Below are 19,661 nucleotides of genomic sequence, written 5' to 3' on the forward strand. Positions count from 1 at the left end.
ATGTAGACGAGGCTGGCCTTGAACTCAGAGATCTGCCTGCCTCTGCCTCCCAAGTGCTGGGGTTAAAGGTCTGTGCCACTATCCCCGGAGTAAAATTTAGTGACAGGGAGAGCATTGTACGTAGTTCCTTGAAACCAAGGTTACAGGAGCCTCTTTTGCCTGGCTGGCCTGACTTTCCCCGACTCTTTTTTCAGTCTTTGCAGTACCTGTTCCTGCCAGTCTCCAGGGCGGCTAGTTGCAGGGAAGCTCCGCGCCAAGGGAGCGGGGACTTCCAGGGTTTGTCCGGCCCTGCAGCCCCACACTCTGCGTGCTACTTTCATTGCTGCGCTTCTGGGAACCAAACACGACTCAGATCACCGGGGTTTGAGCTCTGTGTGAACAGGATGGCTGTGAGTCCCGAGCAGTGTTTGTCCTTGATTGGACTCACTCTCCTCTGTCTGAAAATGGTGAGTCTACCGTTCCAACTTCCTACAACTATTTTGGGAGGAAAGATACCCACGCATTATCCTGCTCTCTTTATGAAAGGCTGAGAAATAGGGACATAGAACTAGAAATAACGTTAAAATCATACTGAGATGGCACGTTTGTGTGTCTGAGATGTAATGTGATGTACTTGAGAAAGGAGACAAGATTGTCGTTGTGTTTTGAAGAACAAAGACTCCTGGACGGGTAAAATTTGTCAACAGCCTCTGACTTAGTTTAACAGGCAAATTTAAGAGGAAAAAAATGAAAAAGTAACATGATCTCCACCAGCCCCTTAGTCCTTTTCAGCATTGCTTTATGTAGATCCGAGTGCTGGGAAATGAGCGGAACAGAAAGGCACTGCCCTGAGTGGGAAAATTACTCACGCTCTACACAGGAACACTAGGGTTATTGTATGCCGATTGCTGTGTTCGTTTCATCTCCCCAAATGCTGTTTTTCCTTATTCTTCTAACTTTCTAAATTTTCCTTTTCAGGTTATTTCATCCGAAACAGGTAACAATTTATGACATGCAAGTTTTTTCTTCTTCTATTTGATTCCCTTCTTATACTGTCGATTCACACGGGCTAGTCTCATACATAAAGACTGTGTTGGAGGGGAGCTGTCAGCATTTTCTAAGCATGCTAGGTGGGAACACTCCTGTAAGAGGTGCTGGAGAGACCATACCTGAAAAAAAAAATCAGCTGGCTCCTATCTTAAAGACAAGTCCTTCGAAGGTATTGTTACTGAGAACTGTAGCACAGCACCACATTTTTCATCCATTTAGCTGTGGCCAGACTGACACAATGGTCATCATTCCAGCCAAACGAATAAAATCTCACCACAAGAATCTGACTTATATAACTTTCCTACTTGTCTTTTGGGACGTTGGAATTAAAAAAAAAAAAATTAGAAACGCTGGATTTCAATACACTCTCAAGAAGGTCCTCTACCAAGAACAAAACCTTGTTTCAGGCATGAATGCAATCCCTGAAAGGTGGAGGCAGAGGCTCAGATGTTCAAGATGGCTACATAGAAGTTTGGGGGCAAACCTGGGCTGCAGGAGACCCTGTCTCAAAAAAATAAAATAAAATAAAATAAAATAAAATAAAAAAGCAAATGGGGGAAGAGGGACTTTGGACATCTAGCCTTATATACTGGGAGCTACAGAGTAATATAATGATTCAGAACTGAGAAGAGGTTTTTCTTATTCAAAAACAGATTTCAAATACCATTTTTTTTTCTTGAACAATGACTGGAGGCCCCACTAGTTTTTCTAGAATCTTTTCCTGCATCATGCATCCAGAAATCTAAGTCCACAGGGTAGTAATTTATGTTGAATAGGTTTTAGATTATCTGCAAAAACCATACAAAACCAGTCCTCTTAGAGAGAAACTCTCATAGTGATTCAACACACACTGGAACAACTTTTATTATTTTGCCAACAGCAAAAAAAAAAAAAAAAAAAAAGAATTAAAATTAGAAAAATTTAAATTGAACATGTGGGTGCATTTTAATTTTTAATTTTTTTTCCAAGACAGGGTTTCTCTGTGTAGCCCTGGCTGCCCTGGAAATCACTGTGTAGACCAGCCTGGCCACAAACTCAGAGATCTGCCTGCCTCTGCCTCCCAAGGGCTGGGATTAATGGCATGTGCTACCACACCCAGCTATATAGTTGGGTTTAAAAAATAATTTCCTGCTTTATTCTTACTTATTTTACATTATTCCTTAATTTTTATTTGTTTTTAATCTTATGTGTATGAGTGTGTTGTCTGCGTGTATGTCTCTGTACTCTACGCATACCTGGTGCCTGAAAAAAACCAGAGAGGACATTAAATCCCCTAGGCCTGGAGTTACAGATGATTACAAGCCATCATGTGAGTGCTGGGACTGAGTCTGATCACGTGACAAAGCAGCCAGTGCTCTTAACTGCCGAGCCATCTCTAGCTCATTGTATTACTCTTGAGAGGCCTTCAGGGTTGTCCAGAAAGCTATGAGGAAGACTGTTTAACTACATTCCTAATGATTTTTATTTTTATTTGTTTGTTTTGGAGACAGGATTTTTCTGTATAGCCTTGATTGTCCTGGACTTGCTTTGTAGACCAGGCTGACCTCAAATTCACAGAAACCTGCCTGCTTCTGCCTCCCTGAGTGCTGGGATCACAGGCTTGCTCCACCTTGCCCAGCAGCTAATGATTTTTAACTTTTTTTTTTTTACTATTGGTTTTATTTATTGTGTTTAAGATGAGCCCTATGTTGCCAAGCCTGATTTTGCATTCCCAGGCTCAAACAATCCCTCCTCAATCCCCTGAGAAACTGGGACAGCATGCACACTCTACTCTGCTTGGTTTAGAAGTTATTTTAAAAACAAACAAACAAACAAACAAACAAACAAAAAACTAGCCTTTGGACAGCAGAATCAAAATTCCTGTGTCTTACAAAGTCCCAGGAAACCCAGGATCCACTGAGACCTTAGGACAGACTTCTTTTATTACCAACATGATCCCCATTGGAGAGGAGGTGAGAGGCCAAATTTCGATGCAATGGATGCTGTTAACGGAGTCATCTTGCCTTTTCAATTCATATATCTGATTTGTACGGTGTAGAAGGCTTGGGTGTGTGTATCTGATGCTCTTTGGGCTTTGGCATGGCTGATGATCTGGGCTCTGAGGACTCTGGGCTGATTTAGATTCTCCGAAAGAACCACTGGGTTTCATTTTCGGATGCTGCAGTGTTGCTGGATGCGCAGACAGTAAATAAAGTCTTCCCTTTCTTCAACCCAGCTTTACACTGAGTGCTTTCTCTCTCTTTCTCGTCTCTTTCTCCCCTGTCTCTTTCTCTCTGTCAAAAATTGAAAGAGTAGGGGGGGGAGGACTTAAGATTTCTGTCATTCTTCCCCAGACTTTAATAATGATAAAAATAACATCGTTAAAGCTGGGTGTTGGCACCTTTAATCCCAGTTATTGGGAGACAGAGGTAGGCAAATCTTTGAGTGGCAGCCAACCTGGTCTACAAAGTGAGTTTCAGGACAGGGACAGCCAGGGCTCCACAGAGAAAGCCTGTCTCAAAAAGCAACAAACAAACAGTAAAAGAAACAAAACAAACCAAACAATCCCCCCAGTATTGTTAAATGATAATAACAATAATAATCTAAGCATCACGGGGGCTGGGGAGGAGGGGAGTAGCTCTGGTAGAAGCTTGCTTAGCACACAGGAGACCCTTCATTCACATCTACAGCGCCGAGGATGGAGGGGAGCAAAGCTTAGGCCTATCAACCAGACTCTCCAAGCCTCTTGGTGTAAAGAAATAGACGCTACCTGTTTTCAAAAGAGTGATAGTGCCAGTAGCTCTGTCTACGCCCTCAGAACCAGATTCATCCCTTTCACCTGTCCCTTCTCAGGCTCCCCCTTCTCTCTAAAGTCCTGCTCTGATTTGATTTGATTTGATTATTTTATGGCAAGGCCTTATGTTCCTCTGGCTGGCCTAACTCTCACAATGTGGTCAAGGATGACCTTAAACTTCCAATCTCCTTCTTCTACTGGGAGTGGAAGAAGTACTGGGATTGCAGGCATGCACCGGGTTCTGTGGTGCTGGCGATGGAGCCGGGGCTCTGGGCATGCTAGGCAAGCACTCTACCAACCAAGCTGCATCCCTAGCCACTTAGAGCTGCTTTGCTTCTTCTGTCCCCTGAGGGTCTGTTGAGTCCTGTCATAGCACCAGATCTACCTACCAGTCCATTGCTCCCGCAGAACAAACGTCCCCAAAGTCTGGTACCACCTGGTCTCATTCTGCTACATTAGGACTGGGCCCTCAGACTCATTTGCACTACAGCAGACGGTCATACCAGCTCCTTATTTCTGGCTCAGCAGGCTCCGATATACTCAAAGGCTGCCATACCATCTCCCCCTGAACGCTGGATTCTGCTCCTCATCTCCTAGAGCAGCTGTCCTCAGTCTCTCACAGGGGTCACCTAAAACCGCCCTAAAACACAGATATTTACATTACAGTTCGTAACAGTGGCAAAACTGCAGTTATGAAGTAGCAACAAACATAATTTTATAGTTGGGAGGGGCTTGCATGAGAAACTGGATTAAGGGTTGCAGCGTCAGGAAGGTTGAGAGCCACTGCCAGTTTTTCTGTGGCTGGCACTAGTCAATCTGCTGAGAGCCCACTGTAAATCAGTCGTTCTCTCCTCTCTCTCTCTCTCTCTCTCTCTCTCTCTCTCTCTCTCTCTCTCTTCTGTGTTCACCCCAGACTCCACAGAGTCTCACTTTTACTAGAACCCTTTGGTGGCTCTGCTATACGATCTGGCTTTTCCAAACCCATCCACTCGTGCTTACACACATATACCCAGGGGTGGGGGTGGGTGAAGGGGGAGCTTTCAGAGTACTTTCACATATACTTTTATTTAATCTTTGCAATAATCCTAAAAATTATATGCATTTTTGCATTTCAAAGTAATTCCTAAAATGTAGCTGTTGTAAGTCAGCCAGCATTCTCACAGCTATTCATTGGAATAGCTTAAGTGCCTTGCACTTACTCTTACACAAAAGCAAAAAAGCAGAGCCGTGCGTTAAGCCTAGAACTCCTGAATCCAAATTCTTTGCTGTTGTTCTGACCCTTATTTTCAGTCTGCTGATATAGGTTCCTGTCCGACTCCTTCCTAGCTCAGTTCGATGGGAAAACTGTAGGGTCCTCAGGCAGCATGGCTCCCTGTGGCAAGGCTGTCTGAGTGTGCTGGCCTTTCAGTTCTTCTCCATGAATGCAGCGTCAGGCCTTCTATGTCTGTAGCTGGTCATTTTCCCAGGAAGTGTGTCCATTCCAATGAGTAGGCCTATCTATCACAGGAGATAAGATAAACTGTGGGACAGAGGAAACAGAAGGCGTTGAGAGACACCAGAAAATGAGAAGAAAGGAGGCACAGACCACAGAGAAATGGGAGGGTGGGTTGGGGATCAACACTTGCAGATGAGAGATAGAGGGCTGGACAGGGAGGCCCTACTGGGGCTTTTTGTTCTGAGGGGCCAGAAGGGGCATCAGCTCTTTCTGTAGAATCAGCTTCACTGGCAAAAGGCCACCAACGCCCCCCCCCCTTTCCCCAGCATATATGACTAGCATGATTTTCTTTCTGTGACAGAGAGATACTCCTGGATGATGTTCCAGAAGTATCTGGCCAATGAACAGTGGAGACTTTGTTCATTTTTTTTTGCAGCTTGGTTCTTTCTGAGAGGCTGCCAAGGTGAACTCTCTTGACTACTGGAACAGAAAGGGAAGGCTGTCTGCATTGTGGACCTAGGGGTTTGTCTGAGGGGAAGCCAAGAGGAGTTGGTGCTGGCAAATATCTTGGCTTTTAGTCTGTTTTCTTGCCCTATAATCCTGCCCTTAACCTTTTTATTTGGTTGGTTCAGAGAAGCTGGTCAGCTGATTGATCGGTTTGAGTTTCTTTGGTGGTTTCTTTGGGGGTTGTAAATAGGCTAGCCTCCTCCAACCCCATATATGACCTTCCTGTCCACCTCCCAAGAGCTGGGGTTGCAGGTATGCATGGTATACATGGCTTTGGTGTGGTTTTCGTTTGTTTGTTTTGATTTGGTTGTTGTTGTTTTGTTTGAGATCTATGTAGCCCATTTGGCCCTCAAACTTGAGATCCTCTTGCCTGGGTCTCCCAAGTGCTGGGTCGCAAGCATTCGCCGCCATGTTTTCCTCGCCCTTCAGCTTTGAATTTGGCATACGGTGACTGCGCTCAATAAACAGAGCACATCAACATTGAAAGACCCAGAGCCAACTTCAGAATTAAAAAGCCAGCACACATTGATTGATCTCTCCTTCTGCTTGGATCTTCGACAAGATCCAGGACTTTTTTTTTTTTTTTTTTTTGTGCCTGTGGGTTTTCTGAAGTGGTGAGTCTGATGCTCACCCTGTAGAGGACCCTGGGAGTGTGCTCATGACATAAACAATTCCCTTCCCATGGAAAACTGCAGATAGCCCCAAAAGGGCTTCAGTGTCTAAACCTTGCAGTGAGGCAAGTGTTTTGATAGGCAAAGGGAAGAATAAAGTTAATTTTCTTGTGTATAGAGCCTGAAGATTGTTCTGCTCTGACAGTAACAAAGCCCCCATGGAGCAACTGTAACAAGTATCCAGTTCTCCTCCCTCCTCTGTTAGATTAGAGCCACTTGGGAAATGTGCCGAGTCATGAGAAAGTGGCTGCAGGCTCCGGGAGAGGTGGGCATGGAGGGCCCAGCTGGAAGCGCTACAGCTTGTGTGGGGGCAGGGAGGGGCATCAGCCACAAAGCAGCCCTGGGAACTCACAGAACACCGAAGCAGAGTAGAGCTCCCTGGAATGAAGCCCCTCCACTATACTCTCCCTTTTCCCAGAGCTCTTCCCCACAACCCCTTCCCACTCTTATTTATTTAAAAGCGTAGGACTATCAGAATACATCTGAAAAAGAAAGAAAGAAAGTACAAGTGACCCACAGGCAGCTGCAAGTGAGGGTTGCTCTCCAGCTGTCTTTTGGAAAACAGTTGCTGTCCCTGTCTTCCTCACTTTCTTGTTCTGTTTCTACTCCTGCTTTGGCTTTTTGTTTTGTTTGAGACAGGGTTTCTCCGGCTGTCCTGGAACTCAATCTGTAGACCAGGCTGGCCTTGAGCTCAGAGATCTGCCTGGCTCTGCCTCCCAAGTGCTAGAATTAAAGGTATGCACCATTACCCAGCTCTCTCTCTCTCTCTGTTTTTTAAATTGTATTTTTATTACATGTATGTATTTGTGTGTGACGTGTGCGGCGTGTGCATCTGTATGATACAGTGCCTCTTAGAGGACTTCATCTTCAGTTCTCCCCTGATACGTGGATCCCGGGATCAAACTGAGGTCGTCAGGCTTGGTGGCAAGCCTTCTTGCTTTCTGAGCCCTGGCATCAGCCCCTTTCTTCTTTTCTTTCTTCTTGTGGTACTGGGTGTTGAGCACGGGAGCTTATGTGTACTAGGCAAGTGCTCCACCACTGAGCTGCACCAAGACCAAGTACCGTGATCATTATTTTAAACTTTGAGACAGAGTCTTGTTAAGTTGCCCAGGCTGGCCTTGAATTTCAGATCCTCCTGTCCCCAGCTCTTCTGCGGCTAGAACGCAGGTGTGTACCACCTACCACACCCAGTTTCTTTCCTCTGGAGAATGACAAAGCTTAGTAAGGTCATGGGAAGACACCAGAATGATGTAGTTTAGGGAGGTAGCAATGAAAGATGTCATCCTTGTGGGATATCCTGGCTAAGGTACAACTGCAAAATATCTTTCAGCTCCTGAAATACCAACTATTGATCAGGCATATTCGAAAATCAGCAATAGCATCACTGTGGAGTGGACTACCGTGCCAGGGGCCACAAGTTACCTGCTCACAGCTGAAGATGGGGACACGCTCATTGAGACCATGGTGGCCAGCTCCCCAGGCACTGTGACAGGCCTGAAGGCTGCCACCGTGTATCAGATCACTGTCAGATCCATCAGTGCCTCTGGACGAAGCCAGGCGTCATCTCCAAAGCAGGCAAAGACAGGTAGATGGCTGGACGCTCCTGCTGTCTGAGTGTGGGCTTGCGACTTAGATCACATGTAACAGCACTGCAATTGTGTGGTGTGGTTTGCGCACACGTGAGTTCCACATTGCAAGGCCTGGAGGCAAAAGCCACCAAATGTTTGCTTTTTGTTTTTGTTTTTGGCAATTCAGCAACTTGTGAAGGAAGTGACATTTAAATACTTAGTGCTTTGCTTTGGGATTTAAAGCCCATTTCTGGGCACCTTTAAAGGCAGAATGCTTTTAAACCCCTGAAAAGCAGTCTCTGTTTTTAATCCATGCCAAATAGGAAACACGTAGAAGAGATTTTGCAGCACATTAAGCATATGGCGGATACGTTAACAAAAGTTTTGGGGTTTGCCATCAGCATTGAATTTACTTCATAAAGTCACACCTGGGCATATCTCTGGAAAGCTATGTGCAGGGATTGGTGCATAGCTCAGTGGTGGCCTGTTGTGCTGGTCTGAGTTGTGCATAAAGCTCTGAGTTCACTCTCAGCAAGTCCCCTGCCTCAGCTTCCTGAGTGCTGGGATTATAGGTGTGTACCATCACTCCTGGCTTGGGTTTTGGCCTTCCCTCATCATTTATTAGGAATATACACTTAAATAGCTCCTCTAAAAATCGTACTGTAGAACGACCCCAGGGTCCCCTTCGCACCAGGGAGAGATTGGTGTACAGCTCTACCATGGAGCCACACACCAGCCTCTCTAATATGAGTAATATGGATAATCAAACCGCACTTACTCATTCCTCAAAAACTTGAAATATGCTCTAGGGACCTTTGTGACACTCGCCGTTTCGTTTTGCTTTCACTTATAGTGTTGGCAGCACCCGTTCTGGAAGTTAGCTCTCCCAGTCCAGACTCCATCCTGGTGAGGTGGGACGCTGTGTACATGGCAATTGGATTCTCGGTGTCGGTCATGCAAGCCAACGGCTTGGGTAGAATTTGGAAAGAGAATACCACAAACACCTCCTTGACCTTCAGCAGCTTAGACGCCGGGACCCTCTACACTATAAAGGCCTACGCGTGGAATGCCAATGGAATCCCCGGGGACGACTCCACCTGCAATCAGAGAACCAGTAAGGACTCCTCGGCTCAGCCCATGTTTGATTAATGAGCCCCGCAGCCTCGGGAGAGCAAGGCTGAGTGATGAGTACGGAGCAGCTGGCAACAGCTGTTTAAATTTACTATGAAGTTATTTATAGTGCCTTGACTGTTCCTCGGCAGCAGTTCACACGCTCGCTCGCTGAGTGATGCGGGGCACAGCACACACACACACCCCCCCTTTGGTAGCCGAGTCCGCTGCAGCCTGCACATTCCAGATCACACGAGGAAAGGGTTCCTGTAAGCTTGGCCAAGCCTTCCTCGTGCCCTTCCTGGTCTTGTTGTTTGTGTGTTTGCCCCCCCACCCCTCCGTGTTCAAGCCAACGGTCTAAGCAAACAAATAAAAATGGAGGCAATCAGGAAGGTATTTATCGGACATGTTGCCGACCTGGAGCCATTGTTCTAGGGACACAGCCCCAGAAAGAGCTCCTGCTGCCCTTATGCTGGATGTGAGAGCCTGTGCTTCAGAAACGGTTTCCCGACCCCTTAGCTCGAGCCTGAGGCTGACACGGGGCTTCCCACCACCCCTTCTCTAGCTGTGGACTGCCCGGGGAGAGTGGACTGTTGTGCTCTCTCACCATTCCACCCTAGGAACATGGGGCAGGGAAAGGGACTCTAAGCGTGAAAACCGAAGTCCAGAGTGAGCCCCTAGAGACTGAAGGATCAGAGGGAGCGAGGGGTGGAGGTGGGCTAATTAGTGCCAGGCTTTTGCCGGTTTACCCAGATTAGCTCTTTCATCTCTCAGGGGAGAACCCGGGAAAGGTGGGAAGAAACTGGAAAGCCTCTTCAACTTCCTCTAAGTTTGGAATGGAAGTCTGAATGTTCATGAGCCAGGCAGAGATGCGGGAGAAGAGAGGGTGTGCGCCCCCCCCCCCCCCGCCCCATCTCTTAATTACTGAGCCATCTCTCTACCTTCAGGTCCATCTTGTGCTGCCCATACACTTTTGGGTGTGAGCCACGGGAGCCTGGTTGGCTTACCAGGGACTTCACCCTTAAATCAACTGCCTCTCCCGCTCCAGAAGGCATCCGCTATCAATAGCTCCTCAGCCAGGCAAACAGAACGCTTTCGCCTAAGTGCGGGAATGCTGACTAGATCAAGCCTTGCAGGCCTTGGGGAGCAGCCATAGCTGCTTTCATTGTGTGTAGGACTTGTTGTTTGTTTTTTGAGACAGGGGTTTCTCTGTGTAGCCTTGGCCGTCCTGGACTCACTATGTAGACCAGGCTGGCCTCGAACTCACAGAGATCCGCCTGCCTCTGCCAACTGAATGCTGAGATTACAGGTCTGGGCCCGCCACATCTGGCAGGATTTTGACATGTCCAAAAGACACTGTTTCACTTGGGTACGTGGGTTCTCCCTGGCCTCTGTCTCTTGTTCTTTTTGTACACTCTTTTTTTTTTTATGATGGCCCCTGAGAATGAGGCGCAGGCAACAGTGAAATAGACGTTGCCATCTGCTTTCTTCTTTTCCCTTTTGCCTGTTTCCCCATGATTTTTTTTTCTTTTGTTTTTTATCTGAGGCAGAGTTCCCCAGCTTCCTCGGAACTCACTCTGTAGGTGAGGCTGGCCTTGACTCCTGATCTTCCTGCCTCTACCCGCCACCACACCTTGCTCTCTTTTCCCCTGGTTTACACAGTTTGGATTTAGTCTCTGTATCAGTTTTCTAGGGCAGCTTAAGTAGAAGAAATTTGATGTTCCACAGTTGTAGTGGCTCTGCCTAAAACCAAAGCGCTGGCACGGTCGGCCCTTCCTGAGGACAGAGGACAGATGCAGTCAGATGTTTTCTCTGGGCCTGCGTGTGGTCATCGCCATGTTCACCTGGCGTTCCCCCACATGCATGTGTCAGTGTCCGGGTTCCTTCTCTTCATAAGGACATCCATTTTGTTGGATTAGGTCCCATGCTAGTGACCTTATTTCCACATAAGGTCACTTTCTGAAATTACTAGAAGCACTTTAACATGCATTCTGGAGCATCCAGCTCGGCCCTCTATAATCTCCCAGCATTCTACCCAAGTTTCCTATGCTTCAGTTGGAAAATTGATTGTCTTTTTATTTTGTTTTTTCAAGACAGGGTGTGTCTGTGTAGCCCTGGCTGTCCTGAAACTCTATCTGTAGATCTGCCTGCCTCTACCTCCTGAGTGATTGAAGGCAGGCGCCACCACCACCAGGCTCAGCTGATTGTCTTAAGACACTACAGGCACTATGAGCCTTGATCCAGCACTACCTCGAGGCAGAAGCTGAGGGTCCTTTGGGGACGAGCAGACCATGCTGCTGGAGAAAGGACCTGTCAAGATGTCCTATAAGGGAGACATGGCAGGTGTCCTCCTTAGGTGTCCATGAAGCTGTGTCCTCAGGCAGAGCCTCCTCTGTGCCCCAAATGTGTAAGGAAGATGTGCTCTAGGGAAGCGGTCCACGAAGTTTTCTAAGTCCACTAAAGTGTCATTGCAGACCCCCCAGGAGAACTGAGGCCAGTTTCTCTTCCTGTTCTTGTTCCTTGTTCGTTTTTTTTTGAGACAGGGTTTCTCTGTGTAGCCCTGGCTGTCCTGGACCTCACTCTGTAGACCAGGCTGGCCTCAAACTCACAGAGATCCACCTGCTTCTGCCCCACCCCAAGTGCTGGGATGTAAGACATGTGCTATCATCTCTTGGCATCCTCCGAGTTTTTAAAAAGTAATTTTCTGTGCTTTCTACACTTGTCTGTGTGTGTGTGTTTCAGGCCAGGACACACATGTGTTCAGGTCACAGGACAATTTTCGGGTGCTAGTTTTCTCCTTTCACCATGTGGGTTCTGAACGCAGGTCTCCAGGCTTGGCAGTAAGTGCCTTTACCTGCTGAGCCATGTGGCTGTCTCAGTGGTCCAGGTTTGTAAAAGAGTTAACCATGAAGAAGACATCAAGGCATGTTTATAAGAATGACGGAGAGTGCTTGGGAGACACTAAAGATTACTACTCTCAGGTGTGAGTTTATATTGAGTCTCTCCTATCCTTTGATTTAGAATGGGACACTAGCCTATCTAGAAGCTATTGTGAATTAAAGCTGTTAAGAGTAAAAGTCACCAGAGTTCAGAGATAAAAGTGTGGTGGCATTGGGGGTGAGGATTGAACCTTTGCCTCCCAAGCCTTGGCAAACCCTTTACTACTGAGCTGCTCTCCCAGTCCAAGAAGTGATGCGTTTAGCTTCATGGGTCAGTAATAGAGAAAACATTTGACCTACCACGTGACAGCACGCCCTTTCAACCTTTCACGTGGATATGCTCTATTTATTCGTGTTGGTTTGGTTGCTTGGTCTTCGTGACATAGGCTCTCACCATTTAGTACAAGTCGGCTGTGATTTTTCCGATGCTCCTTCTTCGGCAGGAACCCAAGTGCTGGGGTTACAGCGCCACCCCAGGCTTTGCAAGTGTGATTCTCCACCACTTGTTAGGTAGTAGATGGATGCATTCACAGTATGCTTCTCAGGGTCAGCTACGTGCTAAACACTGCTCAAATCTCCCCTTTTACAGAATGAACGGAAAAAGATTAAATAACATGACAGAGGTTGCACCGCCGGGGATGAGTTTGTACAATGGTCATTATGTTGCCAATCCCTAGCCACGCTCAGTCCCAGTGATGCTTTGGACAGCTTAACATTACCCAGCTACCGGGGGCTCCCATCTCCTGACCGCACCGGGGGCTCCCATCTCCCGACCGCCGCGGCGTTACTAAGCGAAATCTTACACGGGTTCTTGTTTCTCAAAAACATAGGTCCTCGTGCCCCTGCCAACATTCAAGTCTTCTTTGACAGCGGCGCCCTAAAGGCGTCTGTTTCGTGGACTCCAGCCGAAGGAGCGTTCAACTACACCGTGCTGGCGGCCAGCGAATCTTCCCAGCGGAGCTGCAGTACGGCTCTCAGCTCCTGTAGCATCAGCTCTCTGCGGTGCGGGACGGAGTACCTGATTTCTGTCTCAGCAAGTAACGATGCAGGGTCCAGCAGGTCCTCCTCTGCACCGACCCTGAAGACTGGTACGTAAGAAAGAGTAAAAGCCCCACAGGGCTGGTGATCCGAGTGGCTGCCATAGGGGAGCAGAAATTCCAGCGAGGTTCTATGACACTCTGGAAGCAGTGAAGGAGAAAGCCTGGTCTAAGCTGGGCACACATTTGTAATCCCTACATTTGGGAGGCTGATGGAGGAGGACTGCTGTGAATTTGAGGCTAGCCTGGGCTACATACCGAGCGCTAAACCAGCCAGGGCTACCTAGCAAGACTTTGTCAAAAAAAAAAAAAAAAAAAAAAAGAGGAAGTCAAGATGGCTTCAAGGGTAAAGGTGCTTGCAACACAAGCCTGAGTTCAATCCAGAAACCCACACGAAGGCGGAAGCGGCAGACCAGCTCCACAGAGTTGTGACTTCCTCCACATGCACAAAGTTGCACCCTCCCCCGCCATATTACACACATACACAAACACAAACACAGATACACACGCATACAGACACATACATATATACACACAGATACACACACACACAAACACCATACATGTACACACACATACATACATACAAACACATATACATATACACATGCATATACACATGCATGTACATACATATACACATACATGCATACACACATACATATACACATATACACACAGACACACTCATATAGACATATATACATACACACATACAAATACACACAAACACACATGCACACAAATACAAACATATACACACATATACACATATACAACAATAAAAGATAGATAGATAAATAACCAAACTTTTTTTTTTAAAGCAAGCTAATCCTGGTCTAAATGAAAGGACTGAGCTGAGGATTTTGATGAGTGAATACTACTGACTGAGAAGCCCAGATTTTACATGGCAAAAAGCACTTCCTCGACTACTCACAGGCGTGGCCTTGACTCCTGGTCTTTCAGTAGTTCTTTCTCACTTTTCCTTTATTTCATTATATGCTATTTTATTTTCATTTTGGAGACAAGGTCTCACATTGTTGCCCAGGCTGGTCCTGAATCCCAGGGCTCAAGAGATCCTGCTGAGGTTTTCATCACCATAACCGGCTTGCTTTTTAATTTTTTAAAATTTTGCAAGTTTAAAAAAATCCAGTTTGTTAGTAATAGCTCTGTGTAGTACAAGTAGCTAGCTGCCTCTTCGTGTGTGTGTGTGTGTGTGTGTGTGTGTGTGTGTGTGTGTGGTGGCGTGTGTGTGTGTGTGTGTGTGTGTGTGTGTGTGGCATGTGTTGTAGGTAGGTGTGCTAAATGCATACAAGTGTGAAGATGCCTGCAGCCATGTATGTACCCATGCATGCCAAGAAGGACATCAGGTATCCTCTCTGGCCAATGTCTGCCTTCTTACTTTGACAAGGAGTCAACCATGCCTCACTGAACCAGAAGCACAGCTGTTTGCCACTGAGCCTAGGAGACCTGCCTCTTTCCATCCACCCATGCTGGGATTACATGCATGTACAGCCGTACTCGGCTTTTTATGATTCTAGGGATTTGAACTTGGGTCCTCATGTCTGAAGAGACTGCTCTGTTCCACAAGCCATCTCTCTGGCCCCTATCTCTTCTTGATGTGTTTCATGGCAGAGGCTTGGTAGGAGCTGCTTTAAAACTAAAAGATGGAAGTTTTCTGGCTCTAGATCAGTTTCAGGATTGCCCCAATTTTATTCTTGTCATTGAGTTAAAGACACATATGTGGAGGTTTGCTGCTCTGTTTAGAAGCATTTATGTGTCTGGGGATTTGGAACTAACTCTACTATGTCTCAGGGCATCATAATTACATTACTTAACTCTGAAGATAAATTGGGGGTTGTCTCCTTTTGTTGTTGTTGTTGTTGTTGTTTGTTTGTTTAAGGCAGGGACTAATGAAGCTCAGGCTGGCTTCAAACTCACTTTTGTAGCCGAGTCTGGCCTTGTGCTCCCAATCCTCCAGCTTCCATCGCTCCAGCACTGCGATCCGAGGCTCACACCGCCATGTCTGGCTTATCTCTTTCTTTTAGATACAGAAATTGAAGCTCGGGGGGTTGTGGGGGAGCACAGGCCCCTCAGTGCACACTGGTAATATGAGGTGTGAGCTCATGCTTGCCTGATTGCAACCCTCTGGGCTGAAGAGGGCGTGACACTGCCCACTGTTCAACAGTCAGAACTTTGTCTCTGTTAGGTAAAAAGCATTCATATGGAGGACTGGAGTGCTCACCAAGCTGATGCCCTCCCTTCCACAAGGGAAGGAAATGTAGTTAAACTGTCAGACCCATGGCTTTTAGAGTTAAATGAAGGTCACTGACACAAGCTTGTTGATTAGACTTCTTTTTTGACGATTACAAGTATGCACAGCAGGCGCAATGACAGCGCTTCTGAAGACTTTTGGAGTAGCTGATGTGGGAAGAGGTCAGAAACTCTTCAAAGACAGATGTTCTGAGTCAGTCAGTGTGATGCAGGAGAGGACCATCGTGCCTTTTCAAATTTAGATGCACGTCAAAAAAACATCTAGGGAATGTTCATAAAATCTAAATACACAGATGCCACCAAGATAATTAAATTGGGATTTTGGGGGAATAGAGGCCAGATAGGATAGTTTTCAAAAGCTCCCCCATTGACTCTTACCATGTTGTCAGTGTCAAGGGCTACTGAAAGAGTCTAACTTCCAATTTCTGCCTTCATCAGTCTATCAGGTACAGCTGTAGTGTGTGTCTGACACAGGCAGTACCGATCATGAGAAAACCTTGACTTATCAATAAAAGAGCTATATTTAGAAAGGACTATGGTTTCCTAGGGTCTAGAAATGTGAACTATATTTTAGGGGGACTTACATTAGAGATGGCTAAACTTTTGAAAGCTTATGGATCGAATGGATGACCTTGATTTGAAATATCCTTTCAGAAGACTTCATTCCATGCTGATCTTAGATAAAAGAAATATTTATTGACTTGACACAGAAATCCGAGCATCGTTAGCCAAGGAGAGCCATGGCTATAAAAGGGATGGTTAGTTTTGTGTCTATTGTGTGAAATAAAAATTGAGGGTGTCTGAGCATATCTCCTTGGTTTGCACTGAGTTGTTTGATCTGTTACTTGTCTGAGCATCTAGTGTTTTAGCTATCTGCTTGGGATGTTCTCTGGGGGTGGAATGGGCGTGAGAATGTGGTTTTGTCGCTGAGTACATGAAAGGCCACGAATAGGAGAGATCGCCAGTCTATGAAGGCTTCGTACGCAGCACCCAGACTCAGCTACCCCTACATCTTAGTCACTGCTCTGTTCCTGTGAAGAGACACCATGACCGTGGCAACTCTTAAAAAGCGGCTTCCGTAGGTTTCAGAGGCTTAGACCACTATCGTCATGGCATACGTGGCACTGTAGCCATACCTGAAGGCTACACCTTGATCCGCAGGCCACAGGCAGAGAGAGAACTGGGCCTGGCATGGGCGTTTGCAACCTCAAAGCCCCTCCCCCCCCCCCAGTGACACCCTTCCTTTCGCAAGGCCACACCTCTAATCCTTCTCAAATGTGTCATTCCCCGATAACTCAGCACTCAAATATATGAGCATATGGGTCCGCTCTCGTTCAAGCCACCACATTCCTACCTTCTTAATTATCTGGAGCAACTCAGCCTCTGTGGGCTTCATTTTCTTCAGTTGTAAAATGATAATAATTATTGTGGGAGTAAAAGAAAGTGTCATCGAAAGTCATGATGGGTATATTTTTACCTCTAAAAAGATAACTTCTAGTACTTATTATTGTGTTCACATCAAATAGACTTCATCTCTAAATAAGGTAACATCCACACTTTTTTCCCCCTTAGACAGGGTCTCTCTATGTATTCCTGGGTGGCCTGGAGCTCACTCTGTAGGACAGGCTGGCCTCAGACTCACAGAGATCCTCCCAACTCTGCCTCCCAAGTGTTGGAATTAAAGGCATATGCCACCACACCTGATGAAATTCACACCTCTTAAGTTGACTCTCAACCCACCCGCCCGCCGTGGCATAGCTGTGGGTATAGCTTGGTTGGTTAAGTGTTTGCCTGGCACACACAAAGCCCTGGGTTTGATCCCCCGTGGCACGTTAAAAAGCTGATGTGCTAGTACATCACCGTAATCCAGGCACCTAAGAGATGTAGGTAGGAGGATCAGAAGTACAGCAGCATCCTTAGGTACATTTGCATGCAGCCTTGGATACATAAAGCCCCGTTTCAAACGAATAGACAAACACTTCCAATGGCCTGTTGTTTCAAACATTGTTCCTAGTGAAAGAATCTGGGTAGGTCACTGGTATTTCCCATAGTCATTGTTTCTGTAAAAAAAACCTTCTAATGTTTCTGGTACATGATTTTCAGTCTGTCACAAAGCTCAGAGCCTCGGATTTGGGCTTCTTGGCACCTCAGGTAAGGGCGGAGATGCAAAGAAAGTCCGCAGCGATAGTCAGCTGACTGCTTATTTTTTTTATTGTTTCCCAGTTGCTTGTGCACCCGGAAGAGTGACGATCCAGGAAGACCCCCCTGGTCACTTGTCTGTGGCTTGGTCCAGCGCGGAGCTTGGTGACTACTACGTGGCGTTCGTGAAGAGCGACGATGGCCTGGAAGTGCACTGTAACACCTCCTTCACCCGGTGCGACTTCCTGTCGGAGTGCGGCTTCACCTACTTCATTAGCGTGTTCGCCTACAACAAGGCAGGGCAGAGTCCTCTGGGCAACGTGTTCAATTACACCACAGGCGAGTCACATTTGGGGCTGGTAAAGGTCGTGTTGCGTTCAGCCGACTCAATCGCAGGATGAACGTCCTCTTCTCCTCACTGATTGGCCATCTGGGAGTCCTTCCAGGATGGAGAAGAGCGTAAATCCCTTGTCTCGCATTCTTTCCAGAGCAGGGATGGTTTGGTTCTGGAGAAGAGTCCAACAAGAATGCCAGGGTTAGGAGTGAAAGGGTAGGGCAGGTGGGCAGGCCTTTGCTCAAGCACACGCTGGAAGACTGAAGCGGACCTTCCACAAAGTGCTACTCAACATCAGGCCTGTTTGAGGTTCTGAAGGGGATCCAGTTCCCTCCGTCTCGGGAGCACAGTCCTTTCTTTGGGACCAGAATGATAGGTGCAGTGGCCACGATGCCACATGTTGTGGAGGGCTTTTGAGTAGGACATCCGAGATTAAGTCCAAACTTGACCTCTAACTCACTCACACAGAAGGATAATGGCACGTGCCTTACGACTCCCACAGCGTCCTCCACTGCAAAACGGGACAGGAAAACACAGAAAAGGTCATTGGAAAGGTCACGGGGAAAGGTCATTGTATGTGATAAAGCAGAGTGTCGCTATTTTTATTAGCATTATTATTAGATCATTAGCATCTGTTATCGTGGGCTTTTTTTTTTTTTGAGATAGATCTTTGGAGAAAGGTTGAATGGAGGCCTGGACATGAGTTATTTATAGGATATTATAATTGTAAAATGTGCTAAGGGTGGATTGTGGTAGATTTTACTAGGGTGAGGCATATGAATAATTGGTGCTCTGGGAATTTAGGAAGGGCTGTCAACAAGGTCTCAAGAGCACAGGAGTGGCCTCAAATTGGATTCAAGAATGGATGGAATGTCAGTGGGAAAGAACACCAGAGAAATCTCAAACTGAGCTGTCTTGTTTTGAAGGTTGGCCTCAGACTTACTGTGCAGCCAAGGATAACCTTGAACTCCTGATCCTCTTGCCTCTACCTCCCAAATGCTGGATTCAAGGCCTGAAGATATGATTATAAAACATTTAAAATATAAAAAAAATTTTTTTTCTAAGACAGGGGACTCTTTGAGAGGATGCTGACTACCGAATTTCCATCATACTTGAGGCGTGTCTTAAGCAATGACTAAGGACTCAGTGACGCTACGCACCTGTTTCCAGGGGCACACTGTAGCCGGGCAGGCTCTTTCCCACCTCTATACATTGATTCCCCATCTTTATCTGGTTCGACGTCTAGACAGACTGACGGGATCTGAGGACTCAGGTTCAGTATGACTCTCAGGCAGAAAGGGCCAGGTTTTCTAGCGGGTGTAGAAGTGAGAGGTCTGATGTTCCCTTGGATGTCACATTGAGAGTTTGCCCCAGGGGCTGTGAGCCAGGTCAAGGCTCACCAGTCCGCTCAGGAGGGCAGTGGCAGAGAGGGTCTGGCCACAGGGCGGTCAAGACTCACTAGCCCCCTCTGGTGGCTTTGCTCCCGTAATGACCTGGGGTCCCTCTGCTTGCAGCTCCCTGTTGTCCCAGCGACGTCAGCCCAGTGTTGGTGTCCAGCGACAGAGTGGAAATTGCCTGGTCTCCGGTGCGCGGTGCCGAGCTCTACGAAACCAAGGCCGTAGCTGGGCACAGTGTTGTGGAGTGCAACGACACCGCCCCTGCTTGCACCCTCTCGGCTTTGGAGTGTGACACCAAGTACAAAGTCACAGTGTCTTCCTTCAGCGAGGTCCGGGGCAGCAATCTGTCGTGCTCCTCCCACTTTATCACCACAGGTACGGTGCTGCTGCGCTGGCAGCCACTGAGGTCCAAGGAGTCACCCTTGCTGGGGACCTCAAGATGGCTATT

General features: G+C 47.0%; 1 protein-coding gene across 1 annotated transcript in view; it reads left to right on the plus strand.

Moving 5' to 3' along the window:
• Positions 1–383: 383 nt before the first annotated feature.
• Positions 384–19,661, plus strand: part of Fndc7 (fibronectin type III domain containing 7) — a 32,961-nt gene continuing 13,683 nt past the window's right edge. Inside the window, exons 1-7 of the mRNA XM_021631638.2 lie at positions 384–446; positions 958–976; positions 7,746–8,000; positions 8,837–9,097; positions 12,863–13,120; positions 17,567–17,821; positions 19,331–19,588. Of these exons, the coding sequence (XP_021487313.1) occupies positions 384–446; positions 958–976; positions 7,746–8,000; positions 8,837–9,097; positions 12,863–13,120; positions 17,567–17,821; positions 19,331–19,588 (1,369 nt within the window). The remainder of the gene's footprint in view (positions 447–957; positions 977–7,745; positions 8,001–8,836; positions 9,098–12,862; positions 13,121–17,566; positions 17,822–19,330; positions 19,589–19,661) is intronic.

Source organism: Meriones unguiculatus, chromosome 10 (genome assembly GCF_030254825.1).
Source record: "Meriones unguiculatus strain TT.TT164.6M chromosome 10, Bangor_MerUng_6.1, whole genome shotgun sequence".
Classification (NCBI taxonomy): Eukaryota; Metazoa; Chordata; class Mammalia; order Rodentia; family Muridae; genus Meriones; species Meriones unguiculatus.